Source organism: Amblyraja radiata, chromosome 8, assembly GCF_010909765.2.
Source record: "Amblyraja radiata isolate CabotCenter1 chromosome 8, sAmbRad1.1.pri, whole genome shotgun sequence".
Classification (NCBI taxonomy): Eukaryota; Metazoa; Chordata; class Chondrichthyes; order Rajiformes; family Rajidae; genus Amblyraja; species Amblyraja radiata.
Genome location: NC_045963.1, coordinates 40845023 through 40867641, shown reverse-complemented (window position 1 = coordinate 40867641; position 22619 = coordinate 40845023). Strand labels below are relative to the sequence as shown.

The 22619-nt window shown below is 41.2% G+C and overlaps 1 protein-coding gene across 3 annotated transcripts; it reads right to left on the bottom strand.

The window, feature by feature from the left end:
• Window positions 1–1324: 1324 nt before the first annotated feature.
• Window positions 1325–22446, bottom strand: LOC116976100 (synaptotagmin binding cytoplasmic RNA interacting protein). 3 transcript variants are annotated; one of them, XM_033025655.1, is made up of 12 exons: window positions 22299–22446; window positions 21525–21687; window positions 18321–18439; window positions 16393–16500; window positions 15607–15720; window positions 14822–14998; window positions 14603–14738; window positions 11830–12035; window positions 8307–8456; window positions 8037–8158; window positions 6263–6626; window positions 1325–4052 (listed from the first exon to the last, which is right to left on the bottom strand). In XM_033025655.1, the coding sequence occupies exons 2-12, from the start codon at window positions 21685–21687 to the stop codon at window positions 4014–4016; spliced, it is 1698 nt and encodes a 565-aa protein (XP_032881546.1). In that variant the 5' UTR covers window positions 22299–22446; the 3' UTR covers window positions 1325–4013. The 3 variants fall into 3 exon arrangements, with proteins under 3 accessions (XP_032881546.1, XP_032881547.1, XP_032881544.1); XM_033025656.1 differs by having other exon boundaries at window positions 1325–4049; XM_033025653.1 differs by lacking the exon at window positions 1325–4052 and having other exon boundaries at window positions 5828–6626.
• Between the last annotated feature and the right edge of the window lie 173 nt (window positions 22447–22619).

The following is a 22619-nucleotide window of genomic DNA, read 5'->3' as shown; positions in this document are numbered from 1 at the left end:
ATGCAGAGATCTACAAAGATGTTGCCAGGACAAGAGCCTGGGCACAAGGACAGGTTGAGCACGTTAGGAGTTTATTCCTTGGATAAGAAGTGATCTTATAGAGGTGTATAAAAATCGTGAGAAGAATAGAAAGGAATGCAGTCTTTTGCCCAGAGTATGGGATATTGAGAACAAGAGGGGATACGTTTAAGGTGAGGAGGGAAGTTTTAATGGGAACCCGAGGGGTAACCTTTTTTTAAGACACAAAGGGCTGTGGGAGTATGGAAGGTACTGCCGGAGGAGGTAGATGAGGCAGGTACTATCGTAATGTTTAAAAAACGTTTAGACAGGTACACAGATAGGGTAGGTTTAGAGGGATATGGGCCAAACTCAAGCAGGCGTGACTAGTGCAGATGGGACATGTAGGTCGGCATGGGCAAGTTGGGCCAAAGGGTCTGTTTCCACATTCAATAACTTTTACATTTAGGGTGATGGAAATATTGTGCAAGTTTAAAATGGGAAAAAATAGATACCAAATCTCTCCAGCAGATTGCTAATGAAAGGATGTACAGGGTATCTGGTCAGCAAAATATCTAACATTACAATGGCACCAATTTTACAACCTTTTTTTAAAATTACCACACGTAAGAATTCTGGTTAACAGGTCCTTTGGGCAAGAAAAAAGTATTCACTGACCATGAAAGAAGTCTTCTTTCTATAAGAAACTGACACCATCCATGAATACCAATGCCACTTGATACTGTATGGATAGAGGCCACTGAGTATTGTTAGCTTGGAGACACAAGGAACTGCAGATGGCGGTTCACAAAAAGAAATGTGTTGAGAGTAACTCGGTGGATCAGTGTTGAAGTAGACCTTCGAGATACAGCGCAGAAACAGGCCCTTCTCACCGAGACTACACCGATCATTGATTACCCCGTACACTAGCACTATCCTACACACTAGGGACAATTTACAATGTTACCTAAGCCAGTTAACCTACAAACCTGCACGTTTTTGAAGTGTGGGACGAAACCGGAAAACCCGGAGAAAACCCACAAGGTAACAGAATGTACAAACACTGCACAGCCAGCACCCAGTCAGGTTTGAACCCAGGTCTCTAGCGCTTTAAGGCAGCAACTCTACCACTGCGCCGCCCCAAACTCTGCGGAATCAGTCTGAAGGGCCACAACCTGAAGCGTCACCTATCCACATTCTCCAGAGATGCTGACTGACCCGCTGAGTTACTCGACCACAGTTTTCTTCCCCAATAGTATGCCTGTTCTGTTAAAAGATAAAATGACCGCAGGGACAACCAAAGAAAACCTCAATTTGGAAAAACATATTTAAAAATCAAAATCTTTATTACAAAAATAAGTTACACTCACCTCCAGCTTACAGTATAAAACAATGTTTATCTGCAGGAATGAAACAATGATGGTCAATGCCAATGAATTCTTGCTGTACTTGGCAGCAAGGTCCTTTCAGGACAAGTAACATCTCCAGTTCCATAGACGGACGAAAGCAATGATTGATCAGGTAGTTTTCTCCTTGAGTGTTATTGATTCACATCCAGATTTTAACCTTTCATCATCTATTTGCAAACTTTGGGGTAGACTTTAAACTACAATATCCCTTTTTTAACAGGCAGATCTGAATTGTAATAAAATAAAGGAAAAAAAAACCTCTCACGTATCTTAGTCTTCTGTTCAGAATTTTACCTAGAATCTAGACCTTTGTTCCATTTTCTTGGCCCCATTCATCTACGTGGCCCTGATCCACAATTTTCCACAAACCCTGGTCGGAACAACACATCCATGCCATTGTATAGGTAGTAACTCATCCTCATGTCCCTTGCACATTTACAAATGCAAAATAAACTACAAGGCTATTCTTATTTACTGTGTCAGTGTTACATGATTATAGCAATTGACAGAAATGCAGCATTCACATCCCAACACAGAACGAGTACTGGATAAAAATGCATCGGCACAAAAGACCATGAAACCTTGCAGATCTTAATAGCACTGATGCAAACACAGCCATCTTTCACTTTAAAATCTGATGCCTCAGCATTCATATCGTCATTTCTACAAAAAAATGTTTCTTAAATATCCGAACCAACTTTTCCCCCATTTCTCCAGAAACTATGAATTGCTGGTCAAGGCACAGTTACTCATATCCTTTAGCATGTACACTACATGACAAATATTCACAAACCTCAGTGAAGGCAGAAATTGACTATAGAACTATTTCAGAGGGGAATTTCACTGTACCTTAATTGGTTAAGTGACAATAAACCGAACTTGAACTTGAATGCCAGAGGAGCCCTATTGATTTTCCATTCCTGATGCACAGCTGCAATCAACCCCAAATGAAACCACCATGGCACAAAGATGAAGCACAAATTTCTGCATGGTTCAACGACTACGATACTCAGTTTTTAAAATGGTCTAAGGTTTAGAATATAATATCCTCTCAAACAATGTTCAATTCGGAACAAAAACAAGTCACCATAGCACTAGGTTAATCCTCAGGTGCTGAAAACCATAGCCACTTTTTCTAAGTCTGACTCATCAACCACAATGCATCAATGCAGTGTTAGCACAAGCATCCCATCCCAAAAGGATGGTACAAACAAAGTAACTCAAGGATATTTACCCAAAGATAATTTTGTATGAATTATGCATCTTCGCCAATTTAAGCTGGCTATTAACTCATGTTCAAAAACCATTTAGCCTTTTCTAAAGCATTATTCCACATTATTCAAAGTATCTAACCAACCAAGAGTCCATATTCTAATGTTATACCAGATAAACTTCCTGGGGGAATAAAAGTGTAATTATATTCATTCTATAGTTGTAGATCAGCATCCTATCCTGTTTATAACTGGCATTTGTGAGGCTACACTATCTGACTTTAGGAACCAGAGAAAATAAATTGGAAAAACCTCTAGGTCAAAAGATTACATTCGTGAAAGGCTTTTACAAAAATAAATTGCCACTGAGTCAGCAGGGCACTGTAACAAAAAGTGTGCTCACTTACGAGTATACACATCAAATCCAAACAAAGTGGATTAGTGAACCTGATTTGTATCAACTTCATTAGAACACAAAGATATGTGCAATTTCATAAATTGTAAGACTAGCCCATACAAAACTATCAAAAGGGATATTGTACTTTATTTTAAATTGTACATTTTTTTGTCGCATCGAATTTCCAATTTCCAACATTTCAGTACTTAGAGTAACAACTCCTTCAACTATCATACAGCCTAAGGTTAACTATAGTATCTGAAAAAGCAAGATAGCAGTTTCAGAGACAAGAGCAAGGTTTGTTTACAGTCATTTGTAATAAAGATAGGGTACCACTAATGATTTTCCAACACCCTAATTTGGCCAGAAATAATAAGGGTGCTGAATAAAACAAAAAACTAAGCCAGCAATAAAATATAACAGATTTTCTTTGTGGCAAATATAGGAAAACAAGCCTTGCTCTTGTTCAGTTCTCTATATATACAGTACATAAAGGGTAATTCACTCCTCCGTTAGTGAGATGTGTATAACAACCCTCTTTTTTTAAAGTTAGGTTCAGAAAAGAACCAATCTGGAATGCTCAACTACCTGAAATATTGGTGATTACACTTCCATCTGCAAGCAGTCCTCTTCAGGAATAATGAGTTATCGAACTGCAGTGAGGTAGTGATGAGCAATAACACGAGAACCACAATCAGCTGGACGTGAATGCAATGGCTTGGACATGGTTTTTAAGTTTTCTGCGCAAGTCTGGTATTGTATGAATATTGCATTATGAAACCATCTGACACAAAACAATGGTCATCACCCACCACTACCCCTGTATATTACAAAAAAAGGTAAATTTGCTATACAAAATTTAAAAATTACAGTCCATATATGTTGACATCTGAAGCTCTTTTCCTTGGCGTTCCTGGTCTCCATTTGGCGTCCTGGTCTGGAGTCTTACCATCATCTCCTTTAGCAGCTTCCAGTGTAACCTCTGCAAGTCAGTCGTCATCAAAACAGGTCAGGACCGGCCTCGACCTCGTTTTCCTGCTAGCCAGGCAACAAAAGGAAGCCATTAAATTAACATCTAAAATTGAATTAGATGAGAAAATATTACTGGTTTTAATGTTACTGGTCCAATAATCCAGAATTTAACATTTCAGCATTTTATATTAAATTCTGAGAGACAATAAACTGAGCTACTGGAACAGCCCAGGTGAGTTCTTCTTAAAAACTGAGCGTACCATTTCATTTATACATGCTGCAAGATTTTAAAACCTCAATAACAAATTTCAATGCTTATTTATATTAATGTACATACACACCAAAAATGTACACATTATTCAATTTAAGTTTCCAGTGTAAAACAAAATTGTTTGGATAGGTTCCGTAAATTTGTGCATAAATTGTGTTTGAAGTTAATTTAAATTTCAGAACATTATTCTTAGTATACGTGTAAGAAATGGTACACACCCGTTTCCAAAGAGAATTCTATCAAAATATGTCACTTTATATTTTGAGAACAAATTTGAGATTGGTTATACAAACTTCAGTTATTTCACAATGCACATATAAAAAGCATATTTAGAGGTTAGGCAAGGAATACACTAAGCATTTAGTGCTGAAAATTAATAGCAGCTGTTTTTTGTGATTTGTATTCTAGAAATATTTTGAGAACAGTTAAAAAATGTATCCTGAGGAATAATTAATTTTATCTTTAAAAATTGCAAAAAAAAAGAAACAAACCACAAAGAACAAGTACGTTTAAGGTGCCATTTGGTGTCATCTGCAGAGTACTTTCGTGGCATAAAAGATCAGTGCTTGTTAGATTCAGATTAAAGTCAAAACAGCAAGGCAGCAACTCAAAGATAACTTAATTCCCATATGCATTCATTGATATGTGTCTTTGTTAATTACCCCAAATTATTTTGCAAGACACAGCCATTGATGAATCACATGCTGCCTTAAAGATTTGTCTCAATGTTACATATCATTCACATACACAATATCAATAATGAAATAATCTGTGCAAATGTCAACACATTTCTAGTACTTCCTTCTAATACCACCCTGTCCAAGGTTTTCCATTAGAAATTCATTGGAGAATTTGGATCAATTTTGGTAAAAGTGAATAATTTGTCAAAGGAAAATTTATGGAACAAAACGGAATTTAGTTAAATTCATGTTGTTTGAGAATTTTGAAATTTTATTGACATACACATGAACAGTAGATGGAGAATAGTAGAATAAACTTGGCAAACTCATTTCTGGAATAGCCAAAACAAGAACTGGTAGTAATTTGAAATGCTTCAACATAAAAAATATATATTTAGGTCGCCTTGCCTGCTTCTGGGAATGCAAATTAGTAACATACAGTTTTGTCAGTACTTCAAATACAAGAAATTTAGAGGGGAAAAAAGCAACAAGCTATTTGAAAATGTTGCACTTTAAAGCCACATATACCAGAGCTACCAGTTTTATATACACTGAAGCTTAATATATGTTCAGTAGCAAGCCAGATTTCAAAATATTTTTTTTTGGCAAAATCATGGTGAATTATGTCTGACTTCAGCTAAACTAGCTGGAATGCATTAAAAAGCCAAATTCCCAGACAAGTGCAACAATTGCAGATTGTGCCGTCAAGTCCAAGTGATTTTTAAAATTAAAGTATACACATCTGCACATTGGACAAAAATGCTGAAGGAACTCAGCAGGTGATGCAGCATCAATGGGGAGAAGGAATAGGCAACGTTTTGGGTCGAGACCCTTCTTCGGGCTGAAGAAGGGACTTGACCCGAAACGTTGCCTATTCCTTCTCTCCATAGATGCTGCCTTACCCGCTAAGTTCCTCCAGCATTTTTGTCTACCTTCGATTTTTCCGGCACCTGCAGTTCTTTCTCAAGCATCTGCACATTGGGGTCTCTTGCCAGATGTTACCAATTAACAAGCGGCAGCCAATCAGATTTAAAGCTAATCTGTGTTTTAAAGTCAGTACAGACAATCTGTCAGTCATTTTACTGAACCCTGGTGGTCTATTTCCACTGTTGCCCATAAGTATCCTGATAAAACTTCTGGTCGTTCTCAGATTTGTAACCATAGTTACCAGAATAATCACCACCTTGGAGCGGTTGCTGAGCAATAGGTTGTGAGCCCCAGTTTTGATTATTGGTCTGGTGCCGCTTCGAATCTGGCTGGTTGTACCCATCAGATTTTCGTTTGCCTCCTAAATTTCCACCGCGGCCACCCCTCACACCACGTACCCCGCGGGCTCTCTGCTGTGCCTGGGAACCCCCTCTTGCACCACGAGCACCTCTCCCTGCCATTTGACCACGTTGTGAGAATCCAGATCTTCGTGGTTGGGAAACTCCACGACCTCGAATGGGAGTTGCACCTCTTCCACTTCTGCCACTTCTTCCTATAGCAGTTGTTTGATAATCATCATAACCATAATATGGATCTTCATATCCTCCACGATAATCATGGTAATCGTAGCCATAATAATCATAATAATCTTCATAACTATAGTAATCTAGTGGATAACTGTAACCTCCTCTGGCTCCACGATTTCTGTTTCGTGTTGGAGGGGGCATACGGGGTGGAGGGTAGTAATAGTAATCCTCATACCTGGAGTTAAAAAGATACTTGATTTGTAGAAAGCATGATTAAAAGGCAAGAAATTTTAAATTAAAAGCACAGGGCATAACTTCATATCTTCCTAAATTATAACCATAAATTTCATACAGATAGTGAATGGTACTTAAGCTGGTATGCAGCAGGTATGGAAATCTAACTACGCAAATATAATAAATTGCTATCAAGAAAATCAAATGTCTTTATAAGGGCAGTTTCACATGTACAAGATACACTAAACAAGCAGGTGAAACTGGCAGATGGAGTTCAATTATTTTTCTTGGACAAAAAGGTTAAGGGCACCGTTGGGACAAAATGTACTTAGTTGTATTTCTCACTATCCTTCAAGTACTACCAGCATGGATTCAAGAGCTACCATAATGCGTAACATTGATAACCACACATCTCCTGTAGTAATCAATCTTTGGCACGATGATGCTTTACAAAAAAAACTCAAAGCGTAATCATTTCAGGAGGGTTAGGGTATAGAAGTGAGAACGGGACACTTCAGATAAAACATAGCCTTGCAGTTGTGAAAACTACTTTCAGCTTTGGATTCAGCATCTCTAGTAATGGCAATGGGCCTTGATAGCAGATTTACCATAATTGCAGAGTTGGGGGGGGGGGGGGGGGGGGGGGGGGGGGGTGTTATCACCACGGATTATAGTTTTAGGATGATTCTCTACTCGCTAAGCTCCAGCCAACAGGGCAGGTTAATGGATTAGCTATTGCACATCAGTTTACCATGCAGCAAGGCACATGGGAAAAGCTGGGCCAAATGAATTGGCAGAATCAGCCAGGATCCAACTAAATGGCACAAGTCTCGAGAGTATGAATGACACCCCCTCCCCCTAATTTGAAATTAATGCCAATTTAAAGCACATCAAATCTAGCACAAGGAAAGTCAGTAAATATGAAACAGGCGAAAGGTTCCATTTTCCTACAGTTAACTGAGAGCACAATAGAAGAATAATTCAGCTTTGTGTTCTTTTGTGCACCCGAACTTCAATAGGACAGAGGAGTTCAACTGTAAATTTATAACAATTTCATTTTGTACTGAAGCTAAAAAATCATACCAGTTCATAACCAGAGTACTTCCACTTGCTGGCCACAAGTATTTGCTAGACTGAGCAAAATTAGTGTTTCAATTTTCAAAAGGCAAAACCAGCAGCTGAAGTGCAGGTTTGTGCAGAAAGGATTCACACTTGCAACAAGCTGGCAAGTAAATCATTAAAAACAGCTCCTGATCTACCACCAACCAACCTCTGACCTGGCAACAGGATTTACCGTTGGACCATCTGAGGCAGACTACAGGCATTACCACAGCCACTACATTTTAACTGAAACAATTCTTCAAAAAACTGTCTGCTACAATTGAACAGCCGATCCATCAGATGTACTTACAGCTGAGATCTAGCAGCTTGCCTCTGAGCCTGGCGTTCCTTCTTCTTCTTGTCCGGTGGCTTAGCAAGAACAATTTCAATATTTTCACCTTCTAGGTCCTTCCCATTCATTTCATTCATTGCCTGCAATGTGCAATTGGATGAAACTGCTTTACAGATGTATATACTATCAGAAATAAGCAATTAAAAAAGATTAACAAGCTCAGTCAAACAGCTGCATGGAATATAGCAGTCCAACCTTTCACGATGCTGCTTTCTACTGAATCTTTACCTTTACAGCGCCGTCTCTTTCATCAAAGTGAACAAAAGCATAATCTTTGAGTTTCTTCACCCGTTCCAGTTTGCCAAAGTGACTGAAGGTTTTTTCTAGTAATTCTTCCGTTACTGTACTGGCCAAATTACGAACAAACAGCACCTTCACCTGCAAATGAGATGTTTAGATGAATTATATCCAAAGAAAAATATTCTATTGATCAGCATTAGTAACAGTAAAAAAAACACAGTAACAAGTAACTAGCAACACTGCAGTAGCCAAGTACATGCTCTAAGATGGAAGTTAGTCATGAGGCACATAAAAAAATGTCGTGGCACTTTTAGGATGCAACTTTTATTTTCTGCTGTATAGTTTATTCCGATCATGTGGTCACTGCTTGGAAGGCCAATATCGCTAGTTGCCTTTGGGATAGATGAGCAGAATTCTTGAACCATTGTCCAAAAGGCGAGGGTGGGTATTCCCACAGTGCTAATCAGCAAAGAGCGCATGAATCTGAAGCAACTATGAAGTGCTGGCAATGTGTTTCAAATCTAAGATGGGGTGAGTACATGAGGATGATATTCATAGGCACACCTTACTTGAGACCAGAAGCACTGTTTCAGAATCTGAGGCAGGTTGACATTGTTCGCCTTAAAGTTTAGTTTAGAGATATAGAACGGGAACAGGTCCTTACACTAGCGCTATCCTACACTCTAGAGACAATTTACTATTTTTACTGAAGCCAATCAACCTACAAACCTGTATGTCTTTGGTGTAGGAGCAAACCGTAGCATCCGGGGAAACCCCACGAGGTCACAGGGAGAACGTATAGACCCCGTACAGACAACACCCATGATCAGGATTGAAACCGGTTCTCCAGAGCTGTAAGGCAGCAACTCTACCGCTGTGCCACAGTTCCACCCTGTTATGGTGTGTGCATGTTTAAGGCAATCCATGTAATGCCACTTTGTCCTGGATACTGTCAGAATACACTGTCACGCAGTCCATCACACTCTTGCGTGGGGTTTGGGCTGTCAAGAGGAAATGTTCTCAAAATATCCAGTCTCCGATCAGCATGAGGTGATGACCATTTGAGGAAGAGACAAACCTCATGTTGATAGTGGATACTTTGGGGCGAACATTGCCAATTAAATGCTATATGTGGTATATTGGTGCAAATGAAAGCTCATCAGCCCAAAAGTAAACATTATCAAGGACTTGATTCGTGCAATTTCAGACATTATCTGTGAATTTACTTATAATCTTTTAGGTGCTGCATCTCAGTGCCAGATACCCAGGCTCAACGCTGACCTTGGGTGCTGCCTGTGTGGAGTTTGCATATTTGCTTTGTAAATTAATTGGCCTGACTAAATTGTCCTGAATGTGCGGGGAGTGGATGCGTGAGATAACAGAACTAGTGCGAACAGGTGATGGATGGCATGGACCCAGTGGGCCAGTTTCCATGCGGTATATTTCAACCAATTAATCATAATTCTGGCTCACCAAAGATTCAAGAGTTAATTGTCATATGTCCCAGATAGGACAATGAAATTCTTGCTTTGCTTCAGCACAACACAATATAGTAGGCATGAATACAGAACAGATCAGTGTGTCCATATACCATTATATAAATATATACACACATGAATAAAATGCAAATAAACAGCTAATGGGCTATTAATGTTCAGAGTTTTGTTCGAGTTGAGTGTAATAGCCTGATGGCTGTAGGGAAGTAGCTATTCCTGAACCTGGACGTTGCAGTCTTCAGACTCCTGTACCTTCTACCTGAAGGTAGCGGGGAGATGAGTGTGTGGCCAGGATGATGATGCTGCCAGCCTTTTTGAGGCAGCAACTGCGATAGATCGCCTCGATGGTAGGGAGGTCAGAGCCGATGATGGACTGGGCAGTGTTTACCACCAAAGGGGTCTGAAGAAGGGTTCCGACCAGAAACGTCACCTATTTTGTACCTTTAAAAGGGTTGCATAAATGCAATCTTTATATGGTGCATGCTAGAGAGCTGGTAAAATAAAGGGGGAATTGGGATAATTTGTTATTTAGGCAAATATGGGGAATGCTACTTAAATAGGTAGTTTTATCCTGAAAGCATCACATTTTTCAACTGTTGAAGTTACACCCAAAGGAGATTATGTAACGGCACTCTTGGCTGAAGATACTGAAGAGCCACTCACCACTGAATGAAGCGACTACATATACATGGCAAGTGCAAAGCAAATTGGAACAAGACCGAGACTCATGGATCTAAATGGGATTTCACGATGGAATTCAGTCTGAGAAAATGTCCCGGATCAAGGGAAGGAAAGTGTATTCAGGGTTCCCAATAAGAAAATATGCACAAATGCTAGAGTTAAGTATGCACTTCGTTTTATTAAGAAAAATGAAAACACAATGAGAGCAGACTCGCTTGCCAGAAAGCTACAGAACAACCGTACTAACTTCTGGAAAGAGGTCAAAGTAATGAATAACAATAAAACACCCCTACCGTCTGACATTGAAGGTGTTAGTAGCCCAGAAAAAATAGCTGAGATTTGGCGTGAGCACTACCGTAACCTTTTTAATTGTGTTAAAAGTAACCCAGTTAGAATCAATCATGAACATATTGATCTCTCAGCAGATATGATAGTTAGGGCAGCAGATGTCTATGATGCCATTAACATGTTGGATAACAACAAAGCCTGCGGTATGGACTGCATTACTGCAGAACATCTAAAATATGCCAGCTATAAGCTCTGCCCTTTGCTTTCCATGTGCTTTAATGGTTGTCTGGTTCATGGTGTCCTGCCAAATGCTATTATGTCTGTAATGTTAGTGCCTGTGCTTAAAGACAAGGCTGGTAAGCTCAACAGTATTGACAATTATCGACCTAATGCATTAGCCAGTATCTTGTCTAAAGTACTGGAGAGAATACTGTTAACAAAGCTAGAAATGTATGTCCTTACTACTGATAATCAGTTTGGGTTCAAAAGAAAACGTGGAACTGACCAGTGTATCTATGCTCTTAAAGAGATTGTGTTCAGGTACACAAGCCTGAATTCATCTGTATTCCTATGTTTTATTGATGCGTCCAAGACATTTGATAGAATTAATCATGAACAATGCATAGTGCCAGTCAATTGTTTGTGTCCACTAGAGTGCCAACCTGTGAGGCACTCTTAAGACAGCTGATGTTTAGTTTTATGTGTCGCCTGGACAAGTCAGAGAACCACATAATTGAAGCCCTAGTCAGCCCTCTGAAAAGCTGCTACAGATTCACTTCTAGGCTAAGATGGCATTGGTGCAATAGCTTGTATATCTTATAGGCTAATATGCAATTTTTAATGTATTTTTTGTATCTCCTTATACTGTATGATGTGTTATATGGACCTGTGTCTGAAATAAAGTTTTATTATTATAATCACCATTTAGAGGCAGAAGTGATTACAACAATTATCAACTTTCATAGCGTGAACAAATGCAAGGATTTTAAATTAGACAACACCACTGAGTCTACGTCACAATTAAAACAATTCTCAACGATTAGTACCTTTGACATGACCTCTGGATCAGGATCCTCGATGGGGTCTGCCCATTCCACCGTTACAACGTTACCCCACACCTTCACTTTCCCACTCATAAGCCTGCGTCTTGCCTGGGCTGCAGATTTATGATCCTCAAACTCCAAGAAGCAGAAACCCCTATTCTTCTTCTTGTCGTCGGGTTGATGATACAATATCACGTCTGTGAGCCCCTCTGGCAAAATAAAATGCAAATTTAAAAAAAAAATTCCACTGCTCTCTCTACATTTACCTAAATGATAACGCAGATCCTCTCAGAGGTTATGTAAAGCTTAAACATTTTTTGAGATACATGAAATAAAAGTGCAATAACAGCAACATTCCCAAAGTTTCCCCTGACTCAAGGCAATAGAAAGAAGCTGATTATCCTACAACTTGATCAGGACAATAGTTCACAGAAGGGATTGCTAAACGTGACATTGTGCTGCGAAAACAATATTTTGTTCTGAGTTACTTCTTTCCTGTTACCGTTACCACTCCACTGCGCACCTGTCAATTAGTGTGTCAGGGGTTATGGGGAGAAGGTAGGAGAATGAGTTTGAGAGGGAAAGATAGGTGAGCCATGATTGAATGGCAGAGTAGATTCGATGAGCCGAATGGCTTAACTCTGCTCCTATGACTAATGTCTATGACTTATGAAAACATTCAACTTCAGGGAGTGCAACCGGTCACGTGCTGGGAAGAGATCTATGATCAGCAGGAAGCTGTTCTCCTCAATGAAAGACCACACAGATGATCTAGATGTCAGTGGAAGGTTTGCCCCAAGGTGATGTAGGGCAGATCTATGTAGAGTGAAAGGAAGACACCAGCGTTCAGGAAGCATACAACTTATGTAGACTGGAGCTTGAGCGCCCAGCCAGGAAATTGCATAAACCAGGGTAGACACAAAATGCTGAAGTAACTCAGCGGGCGAGGCAGCATCTCTGGGGAGAAGGAATGGGCGACATTTCGAGTCAAAACCCTTCTTCAGATGTTACGGGTCTTGACCCGAAACGTTGCCCATTCCTTCTCTCCAGAGATGCTGCCTGACCCGCTGGGCTAATCCAGCAATTTGTGTCCACCTTCGATTTAAACCAGCATCTGCAGTTCTTTCTTACACATTAACCAGGGTATGTACATCCTTATACAATCAATAGACAATATGTGCAGGAGTAGGACATTCGGCCCTTCGAGCCAGCACCTCCATTCAATATGATCATAGCCTTCTCGCCATATCCCCTGACTCCGCTATCTTTAAGAGCTCTATCTAACTCTCTTGAAAGCATCCAGAGAATTGGCCTCCACTGCCTTCTGAGGCAGAGAATTCCACAGATTCACAGCTCTCTGGGTGAAAGAGTTTTCACAACTTAAGTGAATCAATGACATGACCAACGGTATTGATGTACAGATGAATCTTGGGGCCACTCACACCAGATGAGGCAATTCTTTTCTTTTCCTCTCTCTCGATTTGTGAGCCTTTGGAACTCTTGCTCAAGAGAGTAAGGAAGCAGATTATTTGGATAATTTTGAAACAAAGGAAAGATCAGATGCGAGGCCACATTTGGAGTATTGTGTAGTTTTGGTCACAGAGAAGATTTATGAGGATGTTGCCGGAACTGGCCGACCCACAGAAGACAATGGGTTGTGGTGGAAGACAGTATTTCTGGCTATTTGTCTGTGGTGTTCCTCATGGATGTACTGAGACCTCTTGCCCGAGAGATAGATATAAATGACTTGGATGTAAATGTAGATTAGTTGGTTAGTAAGTTTGGTGGAATTGCGCACAATTTATACAGATATGGCTGTCAAAGTATACAGCAGGATGTAGATCAGCTAAGTGTATGGGTGGAGAAACGGCAGATGGAGTTCAATCCAAGCAAGTGTGAGGTGTTGTGGGAGACTAAATGTAATGGGAAAGTATATAGTTAATAGCAAAACCCTCAACAGCATCGATGAACAGAGGGAATCCAAGTCCACAGCTCCCTGAAAGTGGCAACACAAGTAGATAAAGTGGTAAAGGCGGCAAAGGCTCATAGGTCGGGACAATGAAGAGTCAGGAAGTGATGACGTAGCTTCATAGGACTTTAGTAAATCTGCATTTGGAGTATCGTGTGCATTACAGGACATGGCGGCTTTGGGAGGAGGTTTACCAGAATGATGGCGGCATTAGATGTAGGGAGAGTTTGGACTGACTTGGGATTGTTTTCTCTGGAATGCTGGAGATTGAGGGGAGCAAAGCCAACATTTTACAATTCTGGATAAGACAATAATTGACTAGCACTATTAACGGATAGAATGAGCAAGCTTATCTTATAGTTATCAGTGAAAATGGGACATACTAAGCATGCGTATCTATAGTACCATATTTCAAAAACTTATGTCAATCCCAAATCTAGCTACATCTTGAATTGCATCTTCCTTGACAGAATGAATACAAGTGGTTAACAGGAACAAACAGGCAACCCAAACGACTGGTAATTCCATAAAACGTAGCTTCATTTGCAATCCCAAAATTTTACAAACTGTCAAAACAGCAGAAGACATGGGAACTTACTAAACTTCTTCAGTCTAAAATGCAAATTAAGAGCTTCGGAAATTAAGTTATTTGCAGTGGAACTATCAAATGAACTCAACAACCTGTTGACCTGCTCCTTCCAACTTCAAACCACAGTGAAAACTGTACCATTGTCACTACCACACACGAGTACATAATTAACAGTATGCGTAAACTAGACCAACAGAATGAAGACAGGGCAATTTTACCTGTAACTTTTCCAAATTCTTCCATTATTTGTTCTTTTGTCTTGCTTTTTGGAATGGATCCCACGAAAAGTCTGTTGTTTGCCACAGAAATGCAAACACCAATGTGTTTACCGGGCCGAATTTCATGGTTATCGCACTGAAAATTGGACAACTGAGTCAGTTTATGAATCCCAATTAAAGGAATAGATTATAGTATATGTAACAATTGCAAAATCTTACCAATTTGACAGCCTCCTGCGCTGAATCCTTGGAGCAAAATGTGACGAAAGCATACCCTCGATTTAAGCCAGTTAAAGGATCCATCATCAGACGCAAATCCCAAATTGGCCCAGCTTTTTCAAAAAGGGGAACAAGTTCATCTTCAAAAAGATCCCTTGGTATTTTTCCTACAAATATCTACGACAAAATTGGACTGATTAAAAAAAATCAAATATGAAACGACATGAACTTTCATGGTCAAGGAATTGGTAGAAATGTTTCTCTACATCAACTATCAGTGGGATGTTCTAAAACAAAAATTAGCATTTTAACTTCTACTAATGACTGAAATAACCAATGGGCCAATTCAAATTCGCCCAACCAGCCACATTTAAGAACTCATCCTAAATTACATTTATTATTAATTTCTTCAAACCCCATGCGTTATAGAGTGGGTGTGGAGAGGATGTTTCCACTAGTGGAAGGGTCTGGGACCCAGAGGATATAGCCTCAGAATAAAAGGACATACCGTTAGAAAGGAGATGAGGAATTTCTCTAGTCAGAGGGTGATGAATCTTTGGAATTTATTGCTACAGACGGCTATAGAGGCCAAGTTATTGGGCATTTTTAAGGCAGAGATTGACAGAGAAGATTGGTAAGAGTTATGGGGAGAAGGCAGGAGAATGGGCTTGAGAGGGAAAGATAGATCAGTCATGATTGAATGGCGGAGTAGACTCAATGGGCCGAATGGTGTATTTCTCCTCCTATGACAGGAACATTATCACTAACAATAAACACAAACTCACCTCAGTACCACTGTTAGGTTGAGGACCCGAATGCACAGCATCAGGCGGGGGACCACCGTACTTCCGCTGCCCTGTGGTAACATCAAGCGTATAGCCTGTCCTTTCTAAGAGAGCCTAAGTAAACACAAACAAGCATAGCCATCGTAACTCATCAATTGCAATTAAGAAACTTAATGATAGTTGCAGAAACCTTTTACACCCCATTAAAGACAACAAAAATGAGGCTAATCTTTAACAGGCTGTTGATTTGGAAGGAATAATTTGGTACAATCCCCCGAATGGGCAATTGAGACAAACCATTTGCTCCAAGTATCTAGCAGCATTTATCTACTTACGAAGACTTTGGATCGTCATGAATAAAGGCAGTCAAAATGCTTCTTAACAATTGATCATCCTGCTTTACATTTGAAAGGACCAGACAAGCAATGTTTTTCACTAAAATGTCCCGATCTACATTAGCCAACTTAATCCAACAGTCTGACCATAGCAATGCCCGACAGCGCTCATAGCCAAGAAAATCTTTTTAGCCTCACTGTCTCCCAACAATCTTTTTTTGCAAACGTCAAAATGTCTTTGTATAATGAGATGAGTCTACTGAGGCACCAAAGGTAGTGGATAATTTTCAGCACCTCTGAAAATCAGCAGTCTCCAAAACAAAGATGGCTGTCTCCCCCCCCAAAACCATAATAGCGCTAAAAGCAGCACTTTCTAAACAGGGAAATGCAAAAATATTAAAAATAATTGAGCGAACAAATACTATGCCCATTGTTAATGTTGGATCCTTACCTTTATTTTTGTCTCGTCAGGTCCTTTATTAGCATCTGTCACCTTAGATCCTTGCTTTTCTCTCTGTCTGTAGGTCTTCATTACACCACATAGAAAGGCACTTTTATTCTTCAGGGGGGAAAAAAAATCAATAAATTAAACCAAAGCCCTTAAGATATTTTTTCTCAAACTCGCATGCAAGATTTACCTTCCAAAAACTAAAAACAGTCATTTTTCAACTCATGGAATTTGAAATTATTCATTATAATACATCAACAACTAACAATAAAGGATCATCCAGATGTCCTCTCAGAAATGTTATTTTTGGTCAATAAAGAGTTGCTGGCACTCAATGACTAGTAATAAATAATATTGAAACAATCTACGATCTTGCTGTGAAACTGAAATAATGCCGAACAACCAGATCAAAAGTGTTTAATCGTCATATGTACTGGCAACAGTACAATAAATTCTTACTCACATGAACGGGCCCCATGAGCGCAAATAGATTATATATATATATAATTTTATTCAATAAATTATAACCATAACGCTACAAAAAGAGGCTCGTCGTATAACCAAGTACAGTCCAAAGAAGTTGAGGTTAGTGTTACATGGAGTTCAAAAGACTGATGGTTGCTAAGAAGCTATTCCTTGCACATCAGTCACTGAAAGTAAGCATGCAGGTACAGCAGGCAGTGAAGAAAGCTAATGTTGGCCATCACTGCGAGGGAGTTTGAGTTTAGGAGCAAGGATGTCCTACTGCAGTGTACAGGGCTCTGGTGAGACCACACCCACAGTATTGTGTGCAGTTTTGGTCTCCTAATATTGAGGAAGTACATTCTTGCTATTATCGTAGTGCAGCATAGGTTATGGACATATGATGAAAGACTGCTTGAATTCACTGGAATTTAGGAGGATGAGATGGAATCTTATAGAAACATATTCTATGAGGGAATCTTAAGGGATTGGACAGGCAAGATGCAGGAAAAATGTTCTCCATGTTGGGAGAGTCCAGAACCAGGGGTCACACTTTAGGAATAAGGGGTAGGCCATTTAGGACTGAGATGAGGAATAACATTTTCACCCAGAGAGTTGTGAATCTGTGGAATTCTCTGCCACAGAAGGCAGTGGAGGCCAATTCACTGGATGTTTTCAAAAGTTAGATTTATCTCTTAGGGCTAACGGAATCAAGGGATATGGGGGAGAAAAAGCAGGAATGGGGTACTGATTTTGGATGATCAGCCATGATCATATTGACTGGCTCGAGGGGTCGAATGGCCTACTCCTGCAGCTATTTTCTACATTTCTATTCCTGAACCTGGAAGTTAGTTTTCATGCTCCTGTACCTTCCCAATGGTAGGTGCGAAATAAAGTCATGGCCGTGATGTGGGTCTTTGATAATATTGGCTGCCATTTTTTTTACATTGAACAAAAAAAAACTATCGTTTCAAAAATGAATAAATTACTTTTGAGAAACAGTTTTGTGGCTACAAAGCATTATTGCCTCTGAAAATGTGAGCCATCATCCGAGATAAACAAAGTTGAATGCAATACTGTTTTACCCCCTAAAAAGATCAGATTATTTTACACAACAGGGCAGCATGGTGGTAGAGCTGTTGCATCATAATGCCAGAGACCCAAGTTCAATTCTGACCGTGTGGTGTCTGCACATTCTCCCTGTGACCACGTGGGCTCCCTCCTACATTCCAAAGACGTGCGTGTTGGTAGGTTAATTGGTCTCTGTAAATTGTTCCTAGTGTGTAGGGAGTGGGTGCAAAAGTTGGATAATATAGAACTAGTTTGAACACATAATCAATGGTCAGCGTGGTCTTGGTGGCTGTTTCCATATTGCATCTCCAAAAACCTCCCTAGAAAATGTACAATTGCATTAACATCTATACAATTTTAATTTCACCATCATCCAGATTTGTTGGCGATTAAATTACCTGAACGTGCGAAAGATCACTTTCCTTAAATTGCTGTAGCACCGACAATGCACCGTCTTCATTGAACTCCCTCAAAGCATCAAGTGCTCTTTCATCTAAATCACTATGAGACACTAAGCCTACAGAAAAGAGATGTAGTTTAGTAATATCCTCTTATAATCACAGTTCAACTTTGTTCACCTTAAGTAGATATTGCTGCATATTCTGAGATTGTCAGCTGTGTTTGAAATATATACTCGCTAAAAATATTTTTATCGCCACAAGACCTATAATGAAGAATACACTGATCAGTTTCTTGTGGTGTATTGTAAGGCAAAGGATACACTGACCATCATTGCAGGAGGATATAACTACAGGAGCAAGAATGCCTTGTTACAATTATATAGGACCACTTTGATGGCACAATGGGCTAAGTGCTCGGCTGGCAACCGGAAGGTAGCCGGTTCGAATCCCGCTTGGAGTGCATACTGTCGTTGTGTCCTTGGGCAAGACACTTCACCCACCTTTGCCTGTGTGTGAATGTGTGTGAGTGATTGGTGGTGGTCGGAGGGGCCGTAGGCGCAGATTGGCAGCCACGCTTCCGTCAATCTGCCCCAGGGCAGCTGTGGCTACAGTAGTAGTTTACCACCACCGAGTGTGACTGAGGAGTGAATGAATAATGCGATGTAAAGCGCCTTGAGTATTAGAAAGGCGTTATACAAATCCCATCCATTATTATTATTACTATGTCCAATGTGGGTCTCCAAACATATAAATTATGTACTTGGGGTAGTGTAAAATGTCATCAAACTGATTCCTGGGATGACAATTGCCGTTGAGTGATTGGGTGAAATAGGCCTGTATTCACTCAGGCTTCAGAATGAGAAAATCTTGACAAAACATTAAAAAGTCTGACGACTGGACAGGCTAGTATCCAACTTGATTCCTCTGGGTGGAGGGGTGGCAATCTCGGTATGCAAAATGACACCTTCAACTCTACGTTTAGGAGAAATTACTTCATAGTAAGCTCTGGAATTCTCTTCCACTGAAAGCTATGAAGACTAAGTATTTAAGAATAGTGGGAATATGGTATTGAAATACAGGATCATCCTTGATTATACAGATTGGCAAAGTATTATTTAAGGGCCGAATGACCTAGCCCTGCTATATTCCAGTTTCAAATGAAAACTGACATTTACTGATCATTTGCTGTGACGGTATTTAGCCTTTCTTCACAGATACTACCCACAGTAAAACAATGCTAATCGTGTTGGAATAAAAGACATAGTAAGCTCCCAAATCCAACATCCCTAGTAACAGTCAAAAAGCTACTGAGCTCTCTCTGCCACCGGAATTCACCTAGCTTAAATGTTTGCTCCATTAACAAATCCAGTTGCTTGCACCGAGTGACCGTAGCAACTGGATCAAATGTACTAAAGGCCTGATTCTGAATCGCAGCCCAAAGCAAGATATTTACACGGGCCAAGGCACAAGAATGCAAATATTGCAGTAGAAACAAACCTTGTGCTCCAATGTGCTGCATATCATTACACCAAGCATAATTAGACAAAGAGCAACACAAGGCACTATTCATGCACAACCAATTTTGTCATGGAAGTCAGAACAATAATCTTAAATGCAGAAAAATAAGTAGCAAGGCGTTTCCAAAACCCCAGAATGGGAGGAGTCTAACGAACTTACTGAGACATGAAGTTGGAAACGCAAAACATGAGAATCATCTGAAGATGGTCTCAACCCTAAACGTCACCTATTCCTTTTCTCCAGAGATGCTCAGCTGACCTGCTGAGTAACTTCAGCGTTTTGTGTCTATCTTTAATGAGAATCAGGAGACTGTAGCCCTATTTGACCAAAGGACAAAATTGCTTCAAATGGTTTTTGTATGGGCTCTAGTTCGGTGGGCTTCAGGTGAGGCAGATGAGGATAGGGATAGGTCAACTTTGAGAAAAATCACTTGAATTAAGACTGCTGTTAGGGATTGCTGTCTCATCAGCCAACACTCATTTTGTGAAATTAATCTTTTTCAAGTGGTCACAGAATACTGACAGGAATCTGAGGCAGGACATATGTGAGCATTATATGGTGTTGCAAGAACAATCAGCACTCCACCCCCACAGAAAATCACTAACGCTGTGTTTTGGATCTTTTAAACCTTGTATTACTTAAATACTCTTGTCGATTCTGACATTTAAAAACTTAAGATGTGCCGGAAAAGTAAAGATTTAAAAGCTCAGATCACCAGTAGCAGTAAGGAGTTCTCTGGGTGATATGTTCATAAGCCATGCAGGCAGAATTAAACCATTCAGCCAACCGAATCTACTCTGTCATTCAATCATGGCCAATCTATCTTTCCCACTCAACCCCATTTTCCTGCCTTCTCCCCATAACCCGTCACCAATGACTTGGCCTCCACATCAATCTGTGGCACTGAATATATTGGTGACTTTTTGGCACTGAGCGTAAGAGCACTAAAAATTACTCAAATAGGAGTGGCATTGCAAAAAATAGCTACCAGTTAATATAAAATTAATGCTCAGCTTTTCTTTCTACTGGAATGACATTCACAATTATTTTTGCCGCAATTCTGGCCAGTGATCACGTTGTGAGATTAAGCTTTTAACAGCAGGCACAGAACACAGACAGGGATCACAGCAGACATGATCATCCCCCCCTGCCTTTTTTCCCCAACTGAGGATTGTGATCATGACTCAGCTATATCCCTGGCCCTGACTATTCAGCTGACAAAATGAGGAACCAAAATATGGTTTACATTGCTTTGCACTGTAATTTAAAAGCTGCATTATCAGGCCACGTGGTGAATTTTCAACTTTTCATCTAACTAAACCGTTTGTGCTTCAGGCGTAGACCAGGTGCGTACAAGACTGGACATACTAGAACAATTTATCTGGCTCAGATTAGTATTTAATACAGATCTGTCTATAACTAGACACATATTTCTCATGTTGGGGGCATGACTTTCCTTACTCCTGATGAAAAAGCAGCAATATGGACATGATTTTTAAAATTTCTTGTGTGAGATGTTCCAACTACACTAAGATTGAGGACAGTATTAAAATTAATGAAGAACAGAGTGCAATTGCAAATCACCCTCAGCTCAATGGTAAAACACTGAGAGCAGAGGTAATCATCAAGAGGACACGTTACCTGGTAATACATGAAATACCTTTGATAGTCTGCAATCCATACCTGCTAAATAAATGTCATCTAGTTTATCCGCTACCTTTCGCGGTAAGCCGGCGGTGAGTAGTGTCTGGTAGTGTTCAGACCGAACGAGGGCAGTGGACGTTTCTATGGATTCCTCTATTCCATTGCCATTCATTTGCTCGGTAGCCATTGCTTCAGTAGTCATCTGTACACGTGTACACACACAGACATAGAAGAGGCGAGTCAGAACACGTGGGGGCGCCGCAGCGGGCTGCCAGCTACACCATACCGGTCTGACGGCGCTCACCGGCCTCCCACCAACATCCCCTACCCCTCCCTCCAGCCCGGCCCACCCTGGCCCGCAACACCCCGCCCCGAGGTCCCCCCCCCCCTAACCCCAACCGGCCGGCCCTGTCCGCAGCCCCTTGACCCGGCCGGGAAGGAAGCCGGACCTTCCCGCCCTACGTTACATGGTGCTGCGGCCCCGGGCCCACGCCAGGTCCGACCAGGTGACAGGATACCGGCCAGGGCTCCGGGTCCAGGCGCAGCCCGACCCCTCCTCCAGCGCCGGGACTCGCCTGGCCTAGAGGCCGGACCACGCTGCAATCATCCGGACAGTGGCCCGGGGCTGCAGGCCGGGCCCGCGGCCTAGCACTGCGCCCTGACATGCCTCGAGTTTCGCGCTGTTACCCCCCCCCCCCCCCCCACGCAACCTAACCCAACCCCTAAGCCATTCCTCCCCTCTTCTTCCTCTCTCAGCCCGGCCCGCGGCGCCGCGGCTCCGGGCATGAGCGGGACGCCGGTAGAGACGCTGACCTGGCTCCGGGCTTGCGGCCGCGCTGCCCACTCGGCCCCCCTCCGCTGGCGCTGAGCTCCACAAAATGGCGGCTGCAGTACGCGGCTCCCGCAGCCCCAGCGCTCCGCCTTAGCCCCGCACGCGCTCCTTCGCCCCGCCTCGCCTCGCGGGGTCTCCAGGACTGGCCCGCACGGACATCATCCCGCCTCGCCATTGGTCAGCGACAGCAGCCTGCTCCTGACCCATCCTCATCCCAACGATCCGATTGGCTACGCCGCATGCGTGGTCACGCCCCATCCTACTCTGCGTGAGCTGATTGGCTGAATCAGATACTGCCCCGC

Coding starts and splice junctions, on each gene's coding strand:
- LOC116976100 (XM_033025653.1), bottom strand. CDS start 21,687: ATGACTACTGAAGCAATGGCTACCGAGCAAATGAATGGCAATGGAATA. Junction 16,501..18,320: donor GTGATCTTTCGCACGTTCAG/GTAATTTAATCG, acceptor TCCCCCCTGAAG/AATAAAAGTGCCTTTCTATG. Junction 14,999..15,606: donor AACCTAACAGTGGTACTGAG/GTGAGTTTGTGT, acceptor ATTTTGTCGTAG/ATATTTGTAGGAAAAATACC.